This window comes from Triticum aestivum, chromosome 1B, assembly GCF_018294505.1.
Source record: "Triticum aestivum cultivar Chinese Spring chromosome 1B, IWGSC CS RefSeq v2.1, whole genome shotgun sequence".
NCBI classification, from domain to species: domain Eukaryota; kingdom Viridiplantae; phylum Streptophyta; class Magnoliopsida; order Poales; family Poaceae; genus Triticum; species Triticum aestivum.
In genome coordinates this window covers 18,190,514-18,212,425 of record NC_057795.1, presented here as the reverse complement: position 1 = coordinate 18,212,425, position 21,912 = coordinate 18,190,514, and the positions used below count along the sequence as shown (strand labels likewise).

Here is a 21,912-nt window from a genome sequence, read left to right as displayed (position 1 = left end):
GCGTGTCGCTTCTTGTACGCCGCGGCGGCGGTCTGGTCCAGGCGCCCGCCAGCTTGAGCCGGCCGTAGCCAAGTCACTCCATGGGCCGACCTTCTGCATGCAAAGCCCAAACCCAACACAACCTACTTTCGGGTGAAGCGTGCGACGGCTGCAGCAGCAGAAGGGAGGATGGGACGTAGGTGCCGTTGGTTTAGTCCCACCTCACCTAGCTGAGGGAGAGAGGGCAGGGAGCTTGGCTACATAAAAGCATGGGGCGCCATCAGTGAAAAGCACGCAGCTGCGTGGTGAGCACAAAGCGAACTATTCTTTCGCCTTTTACTAAAGAATACCGTGTGCGCGCCACCCTAAGCAGCATACCCTAATTTTTAAAGGGTGTCTTCTCCCTGTGAGAAGGCCCCACCAATCCTGAATTTAAAATTTTGGACAGTAGTATGCTTGGACAAAGTGCCTTGATTTTGAAGGGTAGCTTCTTTGTGAGAAGGACCTGCCAAATCTGAATTTCAAATTTCAAATTTCCAGATGAATGGCAAACAAACTACAACTAGTTTAATGTCATGCTGGTGTTGAAAAGAAATACTTACTTGGTTCATCGTCTCTACAGCTTTCTTTTGAGCGGGTCCTAGATAGAGCACGAACGACCGGGAGAAGGCAGGGACACCTGGAGCGCTACTGCTGAGTGATGATCCAAACATGCGAAGCTCGCTTGCTACTCCCTCTGTCCCAGAATATAAGAACATTTTTAACACATTCTTATATTTTGGGACGGAGGGAGTAATTGGTTACGTGTGCCATAAACGTCGGACTGGAGTCTTTTTCACACACGAACGAGCGTGAGCTGAGCCGAGCCAAGTGGACTTCATGTGAGAAAAGTGCTTTTTTTCCTTACAAAGTAGGCATCATGTCGGATCTCCTATCGAAGACCTCTTGTATAATATGAGGGTACACTAACTTATGCCAACATAATAACACATGCACGCAGAGGGAGCCGAATATGCGGAGTACGTGAGATATATTTGTTTAAGGAAAAAAAATGGAAGTCTTGAGTGCCTGGCATCACATGCAAACAAAACCTGCTTGGAGATCGTACCACACTTGAGGGCCATGCCACACTTGGGGGCTACACCGTCCGTCCGTTACACCACACTCGGATACTACGCTCGCTCGAGGATTCACGTATTGATCCAATTACAGTTCACTTATTTTTAATACAACTCAAAAGTTGCGGCTGTGTCCTCTTTGGCTACACCCAGTGTGGTGCAAATCCCTTGTTTGTTCTTCTTTCTTTCTTACCAAGAAAGTTCGAGTAAGAAGATTAGATATGCAGGGCGAACTTTGTATCGTCAACTTAGTTGTGGTCCGTCTACTCAATTGGCTAAAAGAAAATCACCAAAGTAATCCAATCGGCCCAAGAACCAATTGTGTAAGAATCAAAGAAAATAGAGTCAAAATAACAACTTAAAACTTGATCCGATTGCAAGTACTTAAGCAAAATATTCATGAGCCTCGCTGCTCAGTCAGACTTAAAGTTTTTACAATTTCACTCAGCATTCTGAGGCAAATTTAATACTTAAAACTTCTCACTTGTTTTTCTCTTCGTCTTGTACGAGCTCCTCCTCCGATGTGTCTGGCACTCTAGCCGGCTCAACAGACAGGTCCAGGTCGATGAGGGAAGCAATTTGATTGGCGGTTCCGATGAAAGTTTTCATGTGGTCCTCAAAGTTATCACCCTCCGGATTCCCCACGCCAATGTTCTGCAACTTCGCTTCATTTATCTTGGGGAAGTGAACCCGAGTGAGAGCTAGAGCTACATTAGCTCCACAGCGAGCAGCAGATTTCTTACACCTCAATACCCGGCCAGGCACTTGCTCAAGTTGTTGTAAACAAATGGGTAGAGCTTCATCGACCTCTTCTCCAGGATGCAGAATTGCATTGATGCCCTTCATGGATTTTCTCACTTGGGCTATGACGCTTTTTGCTACTTCTGCTCGTTCTTCTAGTCGGATTATAGCCTCAGCAACCCGAGTGGATGCCCAAGGGGTTTCTTTGATATCGATACCATATGCTTCAAGCTCCTTCTGCACTTTATGATCCTCCATGATCGGATCAGGACAAAACACTACATAACATAGAAAGAAAATAGTCAGAAAAGGAAAGATTAGTCCATGAATTTAGTATTGTGAATTCCATTCGAGAAGAGAGTAAATGCTTACCCTCAAGCCTCTGCTTAACCTCATCTAGCTGGCCCACCAAGAAGGTTTCAGTGTCGGACATTCCTTGCTTGAGCTCGCCAAGATCCTTTTCATACTTCATTTTGGTCATTTCTGCAAGATCAGACCTTTTCACATATTTGGTATGCCATTCAGACTCAGATGCTTTTAGAGCTTCAATTTGCTTCTTCATGTCCTCCGTCGCCTTCAGGTAGTTATCGTTCATCTCTCTGACCTCTTGGAGCTCCTCCAACCTATCGTCGGCTTTCTTGGTCATAGCATCAGCTTCCTCTCTGGCTTTGGCAAGAGCGGTGTCTTTCTCTTCTAGGGTTTTCTTCACGAATTCTGCAAAAATAGTTCCACAACCGTTTGGTCAATAGGATATTTTGAGCATATGCATGTGATTAGGATCAAATTTGTTTCAAATCAATTAATAGGCAAAGCTCAAGATCATTTAGATTGTAAGATTACCTTCCATAAAAGTTTTCTCCTTTTCAAGCCGAATGGTCTTGGCTTGTTCTTCGTCAAGCTCTTGGCGTACCTTCTCCAGCTCCTTCTGCACTTTATGATCCTCCATGATCAGATTGGGACAAAACACTGCATAACATAAAAAGAAAATAGTCAGAAAAGGAAAGATTAGTCCATGGATTTAGTATTGCGAATTCCACTCGAGAGGAGAGTAAATGCTTACCCTTAGGCCTCTGCTTAATCTCATCTAGCTGGCCCACCAAGAAGGTTTCCGTGTGGGACATTCCTTGCTTGAGCTCACCAAGATCCTTTTCATACTTCATTTTGGTCATTTCTGCAAGATCAGACGTTTTCACATATTTGGTATGCCATTCAGACTCAGATGCTTTTAGTGCTTCGATTTGCGTCTTCATGTCCTCCGCCACCTTTAGGTAGTTATCATTCATCTCTCTGGCCTCTTGGAGCTCCTCCAACCTATCGTCGGCTTTCTTGGTCATAGCATCAGCTTCCACCCTGGCTTTGGCAAGAGAAGTGTCTTTCTCTTCCAGGGTTTTCTTCACGAATTCTGCAAAAACAGTTTCACAATCGTTTGTTCAGTAGGATATTTTCAGCATATACATCTGATTAGGATCAACTTAGTTTCAAATCAATTAATAGGCAAAGCTCAAGATCATTCAGATTGCAAAGATTACCTTCCATAGCAATTTTCTCCTTTTCAAGCCGAATGGTCTTGGCTTGTTCTTCATCAAGCTCTTGGCGTACCTTCTCCAACTCCTTTTGTAAACCTAAGTATTTGGTTCCAAGTTCACAAGTTTTCTGCACAAGATTAAACATATACAAGGTTTAACTTAGTCGCCATAAGGTAACAATTAATCCACTTGGTACGTCAACGGGCCGAGTGAAGCCATGGATCTAAGGTACAATCTAGGTCTATGAAGTGAAGACTTATTGGTCCTTGAGACTCCAACCGAATGGAAGAATATCAAAGTTAATCCACTCGGTTTGAGTCTTGGAGGCTACACCCAGCACGGGCACTGATCGTGCCCCACTGGAAGAAATTCAAAATCAATCGACTCGGACCGTCTACAGAGTACAGATTGAGTGTGAAGTCATGGATCTAATATATAATCTTGTTCTATGAAGTTATGAGTGATCTCTACTTCACACTATGTGCTACAACTAGTGTGTGCACTGATTGCACCCCCACTGGAAGAAACTTTCTGGGAATTCCATTAGATTCGAAAATCTAACTAAAGGGAAGTCGTCCAAATGGAAACAAATGACACTTACTCGAGTACTTACTCGGATGTTGGTCTTCAAGGTTTCGTTCGATATGAGCAACTCCTTCAACTTAGTCTCCATCTGCTCGGCCTGCAGCATGGCCTCCTTGCCTGCGCCCACTTCGTCCTCTGGGGACCGTGCCAGGGAGAACGACGTAGACGAAATGGATGGAGTTTTATTTTGACGAGGAGATGTCACTGCCAGTGTGCTCGGGCTTATTGGCTCTGGTGCAGTCGGTGTCTGAATCGACTCACTCAAAAGAATCTTCAGAGATTTATCAGGAGCAGTATCCATGGGGATTGAGCTTTGACTTGGGCTTGGAGGGATTTCGTCTGAGTTGCGAGCTTGCTCATGGCCCGAGTCAAGCTCTATTGCGGGGTTCACTTCTTTAGCGGCTGAAAAGTTACATCCTCGTTAGCATAAGGCGGTTCGCTTGTTTGCTCGGATGATATATTGACGAAGTGTTAGACCTTTCGAAGACACAACACCAGCGTCGAGCATCCCCTTGGATCTATCCGTAGTATTTTCAGTTTCTTGGCTGGTCAAGCTTGCAGAAGGGACCACCCTGCAGACATAAATAGGAAGATAATATTTTTCAATGCTCAAATTAACGATTATATTTCGCATACTTAATTACTTTGCAAAGACATACATCGGTTTCCTCATCCTTGGCAGAGCGGCAGCCTTCCGAGGTTTTTGTGTTATGACTTTAACCGATCTGTTTCCTTTGGTTGGAGAAGGAGATGCTTGTTGCTCTCCTTCCACACGGGCACGCTTGGTTGCCCGAGTGGTTGGTGCGACTCCAATCGGATCTTGGTTCCTCTTGGTTCGACCCTCCCGAATGGCGTCTGGGGAGGGAAAATATTCCACTTCATCTTCGCTTTCATCCGTGTCGTCTTCATCAGTTTCATCATCTGGTTCTTCATCTTCTCCGACAGTGCGCCGACTTGGGATGGAGGTTGTTGGCGGCCGGGAACCTCCATCCATGTTTCGATATAACCTCTGCACCGTCTCCTCGGTCACCGTGGACGGCGGCCAGTCACCTTGGATCCAGCCGGGCGGAGGTGTGAACGACGACGAACCCCTCTGCATCGTCTTCATCTTCTTCAACTCCAGTTCGCGAGTCTTCTCCCCGACCATGGCGTCGGCGAAGGACGAGAAGTGCGGTTATGGGTGGAGGAGATGGGTGCGGCGGCGGTTTTGGTGAGGAGATTTGGGAATGGAATGATGATTTTTCTGATGCCGCTTTTATTTATAGCATGGGATGCCCCAAGCGACGCGAGATCCCATCCGTTCATCATTCAAATCTACGGCGCCCAGGGCTGCAGTAGTTTTGGCAAGTGAAGTAAGTGGGAACCCTAATCGAGGCGCCATCAGAAAAAAATTGTGATGAAATGGCATTCATTAAAGACTAGGCGAAAACAAATCGATGCTTCAAAATGCGTCCAACAATAGTCTTTTCAAAGCATCGATTTTTGTCTTTTTTGCCCAGACCTACACAAATGTGATTTCACATCACAAATTTTTACATGCAACTGAAACATTCATCAATGTTTATCATTAAAAAAATCATTTCTAATACTTCCATATTTTCTTTGATTTTACTATCCATTTGAGAACATGTGAGCTCGAGTTCAAATACACTGATCTTGATCTTGCATCTCTGGAGTTGTAGAATTATTGTGTACTGAGCCAGTAGATCTTAGAAACATTGTGGACTGAGCTAGATCTGTAGTAGTAGTAGTATTTTTGCACATTCATATTTGCCCACTACTATATACTGTATTTTAGAATTCTAAACTGGTCACAAACTTCTCCAATTCACAATAATACTATACGGTTGCCAACGCCAAACCAATCCTCACTGCAATGTGCATCTCTGGATCGTATTCGGTTCAAATACTAGTGGAAAAACAGGTGTGCTGGTGTGCTGTGTGCATTGCAAGTTTGCAGGTGCAACCAACACCCTCAGCCGTGTGACATCTCATCAAGCAGAATTCCATTCCCCCCTCTCTGTCCCTCTCTGTACACACTAACAGCCTAAAGAACCAATAGCACTCCTCCCATGGCTGGCCAACCAGCCAGCCAGGTGCTACCTTTCGGGTATGGAGTCCGGCACGGAGAGCCTTTCGGAGCCGTCGTACTTGCTCTGCACGGGCGTGGTCCTCCTCGACTGCCGCTTGGTCGCCACGATCACCTCCTCCGCGCCGGGGTCGTCGGCGACGTAGAACTTGTCGACGTCGTCGCTCTTGAACACCGGGTGCAGGTACGAGTCTGCCAGGTACGACTTGAGGTCGAAGTTGGGCTCCCTCGCGTGCTCCAGCGTGTCCTTCCTCATCGCCTCCTGCACAGACCACAACACATCTTCAGACTCTCAGCAGCGAAGTGGACAAGGGGAATCAGTCCGATGGCGTAGAGAGATTAGGTGTAAACGTTACCTGCAGCGGGTTCCTCACAAACGCGGGTTTGTACCGGTGCGTGCAGTACTTGTGGAACCAAAAGGTTAATATGGGAAGAACGAGGAGAACTGGTGTCGCCTCCTCCAAACCTTTTGTGCTCAAGAGGCCAAGGAGAAGCAGCTGCGATGCGATCAAGGCTACGATTATGCGTAGATGTACGTTGGGCCAGAACTGCGCACCACTCTCGTATCGCTGATGGTAGACATTTATAATCTGAAATAATGTAGGATCAAGTAAGGAAACCAAACATTCAGAGGTTCATCATATTTCGACCATCATCGAAACACGAAAAATCTCAGAAGTAGTAGCAAGAGCTCCTTGCCTGGTGGCGGTAGACAACGTATCCCAGCGCAAAGAATACCAGTATAAAAGGTAGCAAGAGCGGTGTCACTGCAGCATACACAAGACCAAGCAAGAAATATAGCTGTATTCGAGGCTCAGACCAGTAAAAACAGATGCTGCCCGGATCCATTGCCTCTTCTCTGTCCTTCTCCGTCTTGACCAAGAAAAAGTTTTTCAGGTGGTATAGTACAAATGCCCTTATTCTCAATATTTCAAGAGATACACCAGCCCAACCATCAACCATTACGTATGTTATGAAAAATGTTGCCTTCATTGGTATTGCTACACCAATGATCCTTGGTATGCTGCACAAGAGGCAATTTAGACTCATTAGAGATAGAAATCACCATTCGATTTAAGAATGTGAAGAACAGATTTTCAGATGCATGGTAAAAAAGTGTAGAACTGAAGATCATTGCGCGATAACAAACACAAACAAAAAAATACCACCAATAACTAGTATGTTAAGTAAAAAAGCAGCAGCAGCACCTAGCACAGGTCACTACATACAGTGTGATGTTCCAGCCAGCTTTTACCGCTGGGTACCACAACTGACCTAATTCCTTTGCCAATTTCAAGAAATTATGTGTTGGGTCTAAATTAGAGAAAGTTAATGAGAATTCTAATATATATCATGCATTAAGCGTAATTTATGTTTTTTTCTAAGACATGAATTCTCCATAAGTCAAAGAAGCTAGGCCAGGTCAGGGTTCACAAACTGTAACCAAATGCAAAACCATAGTTTTTTTCCCAAAGCGGGAGACCACCATTCCGTCCTGGTACCATTAAAGCCAAGGCGGACATTTTTCTTCCAAAAATAATATATCATGATGCACAGCCCACAAAGTAGGGATGTAAGTGGCAAATAAATGGCGTCCGCAATCCCGTTTAGTTAGTTTTTGCTAGCTTGATAGTTCATTTTTCTCAAACAAACAAAAAACCTTTTTGAACTATCATATCATAAGTGGACTTTAAACGGGATTAAACAGGACCCGGTTGACATCCCTACCACAAAGTTATCACTGACACTGCTAAATCTGTTCAGGACTCCCTCCCATAATAAGGTGAAGTAAAAATATCATCGCCAGAAAATGCAATGCCATGCTTAGGAAAGATAAGTTAAAATGCAACTGACCAACCACATATGAGCAACATGTTGCAGCAAACTTATAAATGATGTGCTATTTATACACCTTTTACTCTAAGTGCATCATAATAGGTAAATGTGTCTGTGCGGGACATACTCATTAGCTGACGCATGAAGGTAGGTATTAAGCTGCTCCAAAGCAGATCCTGTAACGATGCTCCCCAAAAATACATTGAAGAACAAGAATATAAAATACTTGGATGCAGTTCTCCGCTCTAGTGATGACTGTGATATCAATCCTTCAAACTGTGACATGTACATCAGTATAGTTGGAAGCACTATCAGGAAGATCTTCAGAGCAAGTCCAGGAAGAAACCCTTGGATGAATGATTTAATGGAAGGTCTGGAATATAGTTGACAGGCAGAAATCAGGAGAGGACATCTCAACAATAAACTTTCACACTGATTCTACAGCAATGACGGAAAATCTATGGAGACGCCACGAAACTGGGGAGTAATAAACATTGTGAAAGTAGACTTACGATTCAATTAAAGGTTTTAGAAATGGTAGTGCCTTCTCTATGCCTTCAAGATTTGCAAGAGTCTGTACGAATGCTATTGGAATGACATAGAAGAAGTTGAGGAAGAAGAAGGCCACGCCAATTATCAACCTCCTGACTGTGAGGGAAACAAAGGGAATAGATAGATTACTCCAGTACACATCACGAGGTTCTGGAGCCCATTCAGTCAGCCAAAGGGTTGGGTTGCTGGTTTGTTGTGTCTGTGCACAAACAGCTGCACCCCACCGTGAACGAAAAGAAACAAAGGCTGCTGGCATAATTGACTTGGGATCCTTCATGACCTTTATACGCTCTTCAGCTTCCTGTGTATTGTCATGTATTAGACTATGTATTCTGACAGTTAGCTGTAAACAATAGATAACCTAACACTTAAAAAGAACAAAGAAAGATTAAAAATCTAGTCAAAATGACAACATGCATAGACGAATAGTACAGAGGTTACATGAATACATATTTCGTAACTTACTTCCTTTCCTATCTTCTCGATCTCAGATTTGCAGTGATCAATAGCATCCACTTCAGAACCAAAACATCCAAGAAAGCCAGTCTGTAATTAGGTCCAAAGATAGGCAAAGGAATTACAAAACAGGCCCCGAATACAATAAAAAAGCAATGACTTGGTAACTACATTTGCAGACCAACCTTAGTTGTTGGCCTTTTGGATTTTCGCTCAAACTTGTTTTGGTAGTAATCAAGCCAATTCCGCATTTTCTTCTTCTTTTCAACCAGATCAGCAAGTTTATTTGCATTGTAAACTGTCTATTGAGCAACAAGACATAAAAGATTAGTCCCCTGCATAAATCATCTGAAGAGGTACTCAGCAAGAAAGAAATGCAATATAAGGCTTAAACACAATAATTAGTTTAAGGAAAATCATAGTTATTTATTTTTAACTAAGTAGCTAAACAACAAATTGTGAACCCAAATATCATCATATGATTCATGTCATGCTATAGCATATCAGTACCCTGATAATTGCTTTGCACTGCACACTTCCTTACATTTGGATTTGCAGATGATTCTTCAAATGGGAGATGTTCCAAAACTTAGTGATTACCTGATGTTTCAGATAATGATCCGGATGATTGACAAGGAAGAAATGTTCCACAAGCTCGCTAACTGATTCATCGGGGTCTGGTGGTATGTTCCGTACAAGAACCTACAATAAAAAATATATTGATGACTCAGACTCACAAGAATAATCGGAGAACCATTAATCTAGATAAGATCATTCTGCTGAGATCATTGCTGTATGCAGCATTCTTTTTTCTAGAAAAGGGATCTAAACTGAGTTCATGTATAAGTTGCAGTCATAAAGGTGCTTTATACCAACAATTTGCCAGAAAAATCTGCTCCAGAATTTGCTTTCGAATTTTAAAATAATAGGAATATTTAAATAGTTATCAAGTTATACAGTTCCAACTTTGAAATAATAGGAATATTTAAATGTTTATCAAGTTACACCAATAACAAAAAAGAAAAATCCAGTGTGTAATCCTTATAGTCCCGCAATTTGCTAGTCTGCCAGCGCCTTTTGAGTTATCGAAACTTACATACAACACCCTAAACATCCCAATCTACTCCCTCCGTTCCAAAATAGATGACCCAACTTTGTACTAAAGCTAGTACAAAGTTGAGTCATCTATTTTGGAACGGAGGGAGTGCTAAATAGGAAGAGTATAGGTAAATGGGTATACATACAGTGAACTGATCCGGTCGGCGTTTCTCTGAAGCAAGAAAGCGCAACCTCATAGTCGCGACTCTTTCATACTCATTCTTAAGTACATAGCAGGTCCAAAACGTAAATACATAGGCCATAACCAAGTGAGCTATAAACCTGCACAAAAAAAGGAAGCATGAGCATAATCATGAAGATACAAGAATGAAAGAACCTCTAACAATTATGGGTGGAAGATTTATGTTGTGTGGCTGATATGCAACAACATGCTTTTGAGCATAACAACTTCCTATAACTGGATTTTTTTTAATTTTGTTTTGATGGGCAGCTGCTAAATGCTAAGCCTGTACAGAGTGCTTGCACCTTACTAAAATGACACAATAATGGTGCATTGCTCACCCAAATAAACACTAAGAATCCTGCAACTATAAGAAACTCATGTGCCTACGGTGCAAGCAGTATGCATATATAGATATTACTTGTGGCAAGCCAGCGCCACTATTTTGAATATCTACAGCTTCTATGAAACAAATCAGCAAAGCATTTTCATAAAAAGGACAGACCCAGTGCGTAGAAGATCCCACACAAGGTGGGGTCTGGGGAGGGATTATAGGAACCTAGTCTTACCCCTGCAAATGCAATGCAGAGAGGCTGGTTCGAACCCAGGACCTCTTGGCACAACCCAGGACCTCTTGAAACAAATCAGCAAAGCATTTTCATAATCAACATAAATAAACTATTTCTCCTACATATCCCGTTGCTCACCTCTTTGATCCATAAGGTATGTTGGATATTGAAAGGTTGTCAATATCACTGTGGACTACCTTCAAATCATCTAGCGCATCATTGGTCCAGTTCACAGGGACCAGAACACCAAAAGCAAGAATCGTAATCGGGACAAATATCTTCAGTCTGCAATGATTAGTTCAAAGTTCGTCAGCATATAGTCATCGAAAGATTGGGCACTTGACATGAAGGATGTTATGCGCAAAATGGATAAGTAATATAATGCACATATGCCCATCTGATGTTCCAAATACAGTGCTAAACCATATGTAATTAAAAATAATAACAAGGAAAAACGTGTTTGCATAACAGAAATGGGCCTGCTTATTAAAACCCACATGATATGTGTGACCCCATTAATAGACTTGAAGTATAAGTAACAACACAGGCAGAGCAGTAAAATTTGGCAACCTGTAGACATCATTCCCATGCAACATGCACGTAAAAAACACTAAATTTGGTGGTTATGCTCCAGGTTTATGCCTTAAGAGACTGAGAATGGTAAAAAAAAATATTGCTGGCACCAAAGAATCACATAACCAAACATTTGATCAACAAAGGGATTAGCAATGCCAACGTACCCTGTGAGATATATCCGTAGATAGACAACGGAATCGAGGCCGGCATGCTCGATCAACTCCTCCTCGGGCATCTTGAGAGCAGCCGGCATCCAGCTTAAGAACTTCAAGTACGACCTCACGTCCAGGTTGACATACTTGTTCACGGCGGCGCCGGCGGAGGATGGGCTGTCCCGCATTCCCTTGAGGTACCATTTCGGGAAGAAGACCCTGTCGTTGACGGGCTGTAGCCGCAGGAAAGCGAATATCAGCAGGAAGATGGTGGCGGTCACTATGTTGAACGCCGCCCCGAGGCCAATGTCGTAGATCGTAGCCATGGATGCCCTTCAGATAACTTAGCTAGCTTGACAGAGAACGCGGCCTGCACATGTGGATCGTATGATGTGAGAATGACTGAAACCAACCATACGATGCAATAATGTCACACAAACGTGATGCCGCTTGTGAATGAAAAGATAAAATTGCGCCACAAATGTATGAAACCGCGCGATTGTGGTCTGGTCCACTGATTTAGTTGCACATCTACATCACCGTATAGTTGCCAGCACAGCATGACTGCGCGCGTATTCGGTGCCCGAACGGACGACAAATGCCGGCCACTAATTCGGACAGACAACTAGCACATCTTGAAGCAGGAAGCAAAGCACAAGTGGCAGCCAAAGCACCTCCTCCAATGATGATGGATAGGAAGCTGGTGGCTCTGGTGCATGGAAAGGAACCGGCAACGGAATCGAAAGCTGTGTCGATCAATCAAAGTATCTGTCCCGCCGGCCACCCGGAATCGTCGGAGCGTGGTGGCTTTGACCCTGGAAAGCGAGAGGGTTTCGTTCGGGCTCAGGGGCCCGGTGCCGACTTGCATGACAGCAACGGCAGCGGAAAAGTTGGAGTACTATAATTATTTGCCACTATGTATATACTATTGGCAGCGTATCGCGGGGGAATAAAATACGTGGTGCTGGTGGAGCGGCTCCGGAGGAAAAGATCAAGTATTTTTTGTCCTGTTTCTGTCTAGATTTTGTGGAGAATAATGGAAGATGGTGGTGGTGGTACGGGCACGGCAGGGAAAATAATTCTGGCCAGCGGCGTTCCTTAGCAGCTAAGATTTCGGGAAAATAATGAAAATAAAAAAAAAATCCTTCCTCTTATTCGAACAATGCGGAAAGGTTGATGAAATCGATGATGCGCGGAGCCTGGAATCATGCGGGAAAGGATGACGAAATCTCCAAATTTGGTGCGCGGAACTCGGGCCAGCAGCTCCTAGATGAGAAACGACAACGGGACGGGGGACAGGATCCGCGGCGGCTGGGGAGGAAAAAGATAGCGGTGCGTGTCCCTTGTGGGCAATCGGTCGAACAGTTGGGCGGCGGCGGCGCCGAAAGCGCTCCAGCCCTACTATCCCGACCAACCAGCCGAAAGAGAGCTGAGGGGAGAAGAAGAAGAAGAAGGAGAAGTAGCAGACCTGAGCTCTCCGTCTCCGGTCGATCTCCCTCGCGGCCGGGGCCGGCGGCGGCGGCCTGTTCCTTTTCCCCCGAAAAGCAGCAGCTGCTGGTATCTCTGGGCGTGCCTAGGGTAGGGATAATCCTCCTCCCCTGCTCCCCCGCAGCCTTGCTTCCCCCGCAGCCTTGCTTCCCCTGGCGTGGCGGGGCAGATTGCTTGCCCGGATTCGATGCTCTGCTTCGGCTCGAACTCTGCTGCTGGTGCCACCACCTAGTAGTATATCTATCTATCTGGATGGAACCCTGCTTCCGTTCCGTTTAAAAGGGAAGGAAGCAGATATCGGGATGGGTGGGCGGATGGATTGCGGAGCGCAACGGTCACCTCGGCTGAGCTGAGAGCTAGAGCCAAGCTGTGCGTGTCCGGCCGAGAGAAAAGGGACCGGACGGACACACGGTTTTGCCACGGACAGACACGTCGCGCGAGCCGACTGGAAGGGGTCCTCCGATGTCACTCTCACGGCCGGGGATGCCAATAGTGTTTAAGCCAAATCATGTATATATGTACAATATATTTTTGATGAGAGGATAGAGAAATGCGACTCCGAAAAGCAACAGTTTGCCAAAAACAAAAACGCAAAATCTGCTGATACAAAACTTGTTAAAAATTACTCAAAATTGATTGACTACAAAAGGCGTGATTTGAACGTACATGGTATACTACCATATGTACATGGCATCAGTGCCGGAGCTTCATGGGGGCCAACCTGGGCGGTGCCCCCCCCCCCCCCCCCCCCGCCCAAGAAAAAACAAAAATCTCAGCGCCTGATTATAAATAAATAAATAAATATAACTGACGATTCTAGATGAACGACACGTACTCCTTCCATGACAAGTTGGAAACTGATCCACACAAATCTGGTCAATGACGGGTCCTAATGTATAGATATTCGCAGGAAGAAAATTAAGCCAAGCACGGTCGATATGTCCGAGTGGTTAAGGAGACAGACTTGAAATCTGTTGGGCTACGCCCGCGCAGGTTCGATCCCTGCTGTCGACACAACACTCACCTCTGGGTTGCTCTCGGTGCCAATCTTCTACCACCAACTGCATCTCAGTGACAACAGCTGCATTATTTTATTACAATGTTTAGTCCTAGATGAACACGGAGTCGAAATTTGAGTATACAGGCACGGCAACGATGCACGAGGGGTTACAAATTCGCAACAAATAGCAACGTCTCGTAATACACGTGATACAGTACTTTTAAAGTCTAGAAAGTAATCCTGGATGGAAGAAAACAAAAGACATCACCCAACATCTGCTGGTTGACGACGACTGGTCTAACAAAAGATTGATATGTAAGTTGAAAATACTTTTCTTTTCCGAGCAATGCTACATTCACGGACGGGCAAGTTTTGATCGCAGATAAAGAGCAGGAGGGACCTACCCCAACTAAGAGGAAAGGTTACTTAACAGCTTCATATACTAGGTAATATTTGTAAATTCCAGTCGACAAAAATTGCGCGTGAGGCCGTGTCATGCCGGAAAAGAATTCTATGAGACCAGGTCTCACGGGTTAGCAGGTGAGACCCATCCTGATGGATGACACGTGTCATTCACAAATCGCAAAGCATCTACCCCACCCCCACCTGAAATCAGGGGAGAGAGATTAGATGCTTTATGATTTGTGAATGCCACATGTCATCCATCAGGGCGGGTCTCACCTGGTTTATATGAGACCTGGCCTCATATAATTTTTTTCCGTGTCATGCCCATGGACTGCACTGATGCATGAACATGCATCACTAGCACAAGCCCGAACTTTAGAATCCCTGGCTCTGTTTTCTTTTTCTTTTAGAAAAGAAGGATGACCCTCGGCCTTTGCTTCTAGAAGATGCATGCAGTCACGTTATTAATTATTCATAAAGACCTTACAAAATAATACATTAATATGTCTGAATCCGCCACCTTCACAACATCTGTTGCTACTCCTATCCTCTTGATAAAGGGGTGCAGAAAGTCTGAATCGAATACCCAGAACTTTCACCTAAACCTAACATCTAAAGCCGGAGGCCCCAACCAAGCCACATACCGGGTCTGGAGCGCAAACCAGTCTGAAGCACTCATAGGTCGTCTCTGTCGTCTTCCAACGATCTAACTTCAGAGCAGATACTGACGCATCAACCTTGCCAGGCCTGCCGTCGACGCTCCTACAGCGCCAGACAACGCCTCCTCCCCGCGCGCGTCCATCATCACACATCCGTCACCGAGGTCCTGCCGCGCCACGCCGCCGAGACTCCACGTCATTGATGCGTCACATCGAACGCCGCTCCACCGCTGGAATCATCCACTGGTCCCTCAAGCCAATGCACGCCTCCAAGAATGACGCCCCCAAGGAGAGAACGCCACAAGTGTGCCCCTGTCATCCGATTGACTGATCTTGGGTTTCTCCCGGAGGTAGCGGAAGGAGTTGGGAGCTTCACCTCGATGATGCCTTCAAGAAGGTCGACGCCGAGGGCGTCACTGTCACCGGCTCCGGCCACCGGCCAGAGACCAGGTTTTCACTCGGATCTGTCCCATGAGCATCCAACCGACAACATGTGCACCGTTCAGACCGCCTAGACCCGGCTACCATCCACAACAGCACTGCCACACCGTTGGAGCCCTGGCATACTGGCCACTGCTTGGGTGTGCCACCACTGGAGGGAGGAGGGCCACCACACCACCTCGCCAAACTGCGAGAGCCGCCGAGAGGAATCCCGTGCGCTCGTCACCATCGCTAATCCGATCCAATCCGGAGCCAAAGTCACCAGATCGCCGGCGCAGATCCGCCTTGGACAGGGACACTGCCACGCGCCGCTGCGCGAGGCATGGGCTTCATCTGCCATTGCCTTCCAGGGCGCCACCGCCACGAAATCTTCCACGTCGCCGCATCACCCATGCAGTTTTTGGAAAACATGGTACCCTGTCAGTGGAAGTTTGAAAATAGAAGTGTCGCAATACGCTAAAAAACTTTGTTGATTAATTACGAGAGCATAGGGTCTACTTTTTTTTAGAAAACTTGCGATCTCTTCATCAATTGTCAAAGCAATACAAAGAACATAGAAGTACAAGCAATGAAAGTAGATTCAGATATACACCAAAACTCAAGGCATGAAATTTTTTGTGTCAAAGACATACGCGCACCAAGTTTGTTGCCATTTGCATGTCATCCTAACATTCATTTCTTTGAGATAGTACATCCTCCCGTAGGGAGCAAGGACTGGAAAGTAAGATCCTATACTCTTAAACATAGGCATTGAACTGATAAAATAACAATAATTAAAAGAAAGAGATTAAACAAAAAAATATTGTGACAATGGTTGGCTGTTGCTATGAGTCTGCTTATCTGAATAGGTTTCCCTCCATTTTGTGACCCCTTGATGACCTGTTTAGCATTTGAGAAAGAAAAAAAAGTCCTACATGATAAGGCATTCTTTTATCTTCCAAGTCATTGAATATATTGAGACCTAGAGCCAAATGAAATCTTCAGGTTTAAAGGTTTTTCTTTTCTTGTGAAGGTGAACCAATAGTCCTTTTTTATCTTGGCAGCTTTGTGAAAAGAATGAGCACTGCTGTTGCTTTTAGACTATAGTCATCAATGAGACAACGAGCACTCATTCGCATTTGGCAATGCAGCTTTGTGAAAAGAACAGGCACTTCTTTTCCTTTTCCTAGTCTTATACAGTTATCAACGAACATTCAGTTACATTTAGCAATGCAGCTTTGTGAAAAGAACATGCACTTCTTTCCTTTTCCGAGTCTTATAGTTATCGACAAGCATACATTGACATCCAGGTATGCGATGCAAAAAGTTATTTGTTCTTCGGAAGAAAAACTCATTGTTCAAAGGTAATGCTCTGAAGCAAGGCACTGTTAATGCCACTATGGTTTCTAACCGCAGTATTTGTTCGAAATGCACCTGGCATTTATGTTTGAATGGGGTCACCATTTCCAACATGGATTGTACTATCATGAAGTTTCTTTGTAGCTTTGTTCTCCATATTAATGTGATTCACACAGTATATGTTATTAAAAATTGGTTGGTTGTACCACTCATGATCCGACCTTCATCCTTTACCTATTATCACAATATTAGTGCTCCAATCTTTCTTTCTCAGTTACAAGAGTTGATGACAGATTTCTCCAAATTTTGAAGTTAATGTGTAATTGACATAGGTAAGTTGACTGATAACACTTGTCATATGTTTATGTTCTGAATTTCTCCTTAATGCGTGATAAGGAAAGTACGTGATCGAGCAAGGTTCTAAATTGCTCTGAAATTCAGTATGTTAAGAGTCCCAAATTAGTTGTTACATGGAAACCGTGCACATCATTTTGTTAGGCGGAGAAATTAAAAAAGAAAAATTGCAATATAAACAAAAATCGCTAAAAACAAAATGCATGTGCTAAAATATCATCGATCAGTCACTAATGCACGCTCTACAATATTTGAAAACAAAATCTCAGCGCCTGACTGATGATTCTAGACGAATGACCCGTACTCCTTCTGGGAAGGCTTGAAAATTGAACCACACAAATCTGGTCACTGACAGGTACTAATTTTATAAATGTCGGGAAGCAGATTGGCACAAGATGGTCGATATGTCCGAGTGGTTAAGGAGACAGACTTGAAATCTGTTGGGCTACGCCCGCGCAGGTTCGATCCCTGCTGTCGACGATTTCCTCTTTTTTTTTTCTTTTTTTGCCAGTGTTCTTCCCCTTATGTCATTTTTTACCTTTTATGATTCGCATTGCTATTTTTTTTTCTTTTTTTTCCATGCAAGTGTTCCCTTCCTGTATTTTTTTTTTATGATTTGCATGAGGAAATAAAATGTTAAGGATGCACTTTTCACATTGCTAATATATATTCCCTACGTCCGAAATTATTTGTCACGGAAATGAAAGTATCTACATGTATTTTCGTTCTAGATACATCCCTTTTTATCATTGTGAGTGTTCCCCTCCAATAATCCTTTTTCCCTTTTATGATTCGCATGAGAAAATAAAATGTTAAGGATGCATTTTTCTCATTGCTTTATATATACTCCCTCATAAAGGTGGTTGCACGTCCAATTTACTTCATTGGAGGTTATGTAGTGTGTGTGGTTGCTTACCTACGCTGGGCGCAGGTTCGATCCTGTTGTCGGCGTTTTCCTAGTTTTTTATCCCTGCGGTGAGTGTGTCCATTCAATAACTTGAATCTACGTCCCATGGTCATATAAATCCATGTTGTGATTGTACTAATATTATGGTACTTTTCAAAGCACCGTCGATATTTGGCGCCAGTCATGGGGACCTCCACGATATCGAATTGGATCAAGGAAACAACATCTACGTCAACGTTGATGTCATTTTCATCAACACCATCAACTCTTTTGGTGGAAGGAATGAGTTCGCTGCAACCCTCAATTTCAGGCGGATCTAAATCAACACGTCCATCCTTGTCGGGTTTAAAAACACACTTCCATCCTTGCCAACATCTTCATGGGTGAAGATGATTAGGTCGGGGGCACTACCAACGGTATGCGGTATAACCCCAACTATCTAGTGTACTACACTAGAGCATACTACCAAGCAGGGTCTTCATCAACACCATCACCCCTGAGAACAATGGTTTTGACAAATTTGTCGTCGCCAAATGAGTCCACCCTAATGCTTCCAAACTTGTGTATGAACATACAACGACAAGCGGTGGGGACCATGAGATCAGACAGTAGACACCATCGACTAAACCGCCCCTCTCGCAAGGTGTACTTGCATGAAAAGCACATCAAGACGCATCCCGACCACATCACCCAGATGAAGTGAAAAGTCGTAAGAGCATCTCCAACAGCCGTGATAAAAAAAGGATTGCAATTTACATCACTTTGGGTCAAAAATGATGCTCCAACATATGCCCTATATGCATAAAGTGATGTAAGAAATTTTGGGCCCCCAAAGTGTTGCATATTGCAACACCCGTGAGAGAGCCGCAAAAAACCCAAATTGGTCGGCGCACTCCCAACCGCCTCGTGGAAGTTCCCTGTTGCCCCCCCCCCTCCCTGCCGATCCGACTGTGGGCCACCAATTCGCCATGGAACGCCACCCCGATATCGCCATCGGACTCAATACCGAACCCGCAATGGTCCCTGCCATGGTTCCCACCTGTGGTGGTAGTAAGCTAAAGCAAGTCCACCGTCGTGGCTGGTGGGGATGCATACGATCACACAGTCGCCACCCAGGCTCCCCCAAAGCCACACACGTCCACCGCCACTTCTAGGAAGAGGCTGGTGCGAGATCCGTTAGCAATGACTTTCTAGCTGGAACAGGAAGAAGAAGGTTGCCCCCATGCCGCCACCGAAACCTTCGATGACGATAGTAGCAACTCCCGAATAGCCAAGGGCCTCTTCCCCTGACTTCCCACCACCGCATGTGGTGGAGCCGTTGTCACCGGTTGCCATGGCCTCTGGCTTCCCCCAACATCTTTGACGAAATGACAGAAACGTAAAAAGATAAAAATGGACTCCAAATTTTCCATTCATTGTCATGAGAATGTATATGTATGCAATTGAGATGTGATGCCCGTTTATATAAAGTGGATGATCAAACATTTTGGGAATACACAAATGTTGCATCTCAAGAATATGAAACACAAGGTGAGCCCTATCTTGACATGGAAGAGGAGGGTTTTCTTGAAGCAACTTCAAAGGGAAGAAACGAAAACTACACTACCCAAGAAGACAAATTTTTATGTGAATCTTGGAAGAAGAAAATTGGTATTGAGCCGATCACCAGTGTTGAGAAAACCAATGCCTGCATATTGGGATCATATCAGTGTGTACTTCCTTGCTCGCAAGCAACTAGAGGCTCGTTATAGTAGAGGGATGATTGCCACCCGCACTTGATATGTCACAAATGATATGTATCCCTTATCATGTGATCCGTCGCTGGCGTACGAAGGAGAGCATGCCCATTTAAGATGTTCGCAACGATTCCGTGCAGAACGGTATGATGAAGGTTCTACATGGTTTTGGGAACCTCCCATATGGGCATTTCACTATTTTATTCTCCCAGTTTTATGGTTTTCTATTTGTTCATGGTTTTTAACAGAGATTTTCTAGTTTTCTTTCCCATTTTTCTGTTTTTTTCCTTATCCATCGTCTTCCTTTTTTATTCTATGTTCTTCTTTTATTTTTAAAAAATTCATGAAAAGGTTGCATTCACAACTGTTTTTAGCATTGTGATTTCACAAAATTTCTTTGGATTATCACAAACTTTTTTCAATTCATAAACATTATTTGAACGCAGGAACATTTTACAAATGTTGGAACCTTTTTAAAATTCATGAAAATTAGTTGAATTAATAATAAAAATAATTCATGAGTATTTTTAAAACTTCTGAATAATTTTGATTTCACGAATATTATTTAGAATTTTGAATTTGATCAAATTTTGTAAACTTGTTGTTTAATTCATGTCATTCAAATTCATGAACTTATTTGAATTTCCAAAAAAATGCAAATTTTTGAAAATTTCTTTAATTCACAATTAGTTTTAGAATTCACGCAAATGAATTGATGAAAAATATAAAGTCTTGAACTTTTTCACATTTCACAATTACTTTTCAAATTTGCTAACCCTTTGAATTTATGAATAATTTTTGAAATCCATGAACATTTTTAAACTCGTGATTGTTTTTAAAATTCACGAACATGTTTAAATTCATGAGCGGTTATCAATTTTAAATAAACCCACCAAAATAAAAAGTGAAAACAATGGAAATGGTGTTTTATTTAGAATTAATGAATTTTAAATACAAGAAAAATAGATCATCAAACCGTGCCTAGTATACTAGTGCTAGCGATCAAACGCGCCAATGTGCCGACACGACCCATGTAGATGTGTTGCTTACTAAGCGCAGTGATGTTCGTGGCGTCAGTGATGCGAGCATGCTGGTCGCATGAAGTGATACATCGCACCTCCCATTCATATGTATCGCTCAGTGCAAGGGATATAAGCGGGTCGCTCCAATACGGTACTGTGGTTTGGAGAAGATTCTGCCAGTTTTTTTTCCTTTTGTTTTCTTTATAGTGTTTCCCCTAGCCGGTTTTCCTATTCTCAGCACCATTTAATTCCATGTTTTCTCTTTTTCCTCCCTCGGCCGTTTTCCTTTTCGTTCTTTCTCAATTTTATTTCTTTTTTCCCTTCTGTAACTTTTCTTTCTCGTTTTCAGATTCGCAAATTTCTGTGAATTAGCAAGCATTTTTTTAAATCACAGACATATTTCGTGTTCACGAAATTTATTTTGAATTCACAAACATTTATTGAGATGATGAACATTTCCATGCTCGCAAACAATTCATATTCATGAACAATTTTGAATTCGCACACCTTTTTGTATTTGCAAAAACAATCTGACCTCGTGATTTTTTTAATGCAAGAACAAGATTTCATATTTACAAATATTTTTTGAATTTCAAAACATTTATTTGAATTTGTAAACAAACTTATTCATGAACATTTGTTGATTTTGCGACTGGTTTTTGATTTCATCAACATACTTTTATGAATTCGTTAAAAAAATTGTGTTGCAAACAGTTGTTTAATTCATGAACAAGTTTAAGTATTCGCTAACATATTCCTATTTTATTTATCTGAATACGCGAACATTTTCCTTATTCCCGAACATTTGTCTGCAAATTCTTGAACCCATTTCTTCAAATCCGCGAACATTTTTTGAATTTGCACACATTTTTCTGTTTCACAAATATTTTTCTTGTTTGCAAACATCGTTTGGATTCACCACCATTTTTTCTAATTAGTGAGCTTTTTAAAATTTTCCAATTTTTCTAGATTCATGAATATTTCTTAAATTTGTCATTATTTTTAAAAATTCATGAATATGATTGAAAAATGAAATTAAACTGACTGAAATAAAAATCCGTTCAAATGAATGACATATAGAATATATACAGTAGTTCATCTTGA

General features: G+C 43.1%; 1 protein-coding gene, 2 non-coding genes and 1 pseudogene across 3 annotated transcripts; 3 read left to right on the top strand and 1 right to left on the bottom strand.

Moving 5' to 3' along the window:
- The first annotated feature begins 275 nt into the window (after positions 1–275).
- Positions 276–386, top strand: LOC123150696 (uncharacterized; annotated as a pseudogene).
- A 5,355-nt stretch (positions 387–5,741) lies between these two features.
- LOC123104160 (CSC1-like protein At3g21620) lies at positions 5,742–13,225 on the bottom strand. The gene is made up of 12 exons (XM_044525922.1): positions 12,927–13,225; positions 11,471–11,828; positions 10,869–11,015; positions 10,127–10,262; positions 9,483–9,584; positions 9,068–9,184; positions 8,892–8,972; positions 8,387–8,727; positions 8,002–8,247; positions 6,738–7,062; positions 6,395–6,628; positions 5,742–6,300 (listed from the first exon to the last, which is right to left on the bottom strand). Exons 2-12 carry the CDS (start codon positions 11,782–11,784, stop codon positions 6,049–6,051), a joined length of 2,295 nt encoding a protein of 764 aa, XP_044381857.1. The 5' UTR covers positions 11,785–11,828; positions 12,927–13,225; the 3' UTR covers positions 5,742–6,048.
- A 653-nt stretch (positions 13,226–13,878) lies between these two features.
- Positions 13,879–13,960, top strand: TRNAS-UGA (transfer RNA serine (anticodon UGA)). Its single transcript has one exon. It is a non-coding gene; the product is annotated as a tRNA-Ser (tRNA).
- A 3,581-nt stretch (positions 13,961–17,541) lies between these two features.
- On the top strand, positions 17,542–17,623 carry TRNAS-UGA (transfer RNA serine (anticodon UGA)). Its single transcript has one exon. It is a non-coding gene; the product is annotated as a tRNA-Ser (tRNA).
- Positions 17,624–21,912: the final 4,289 nt, after the last annotated feature.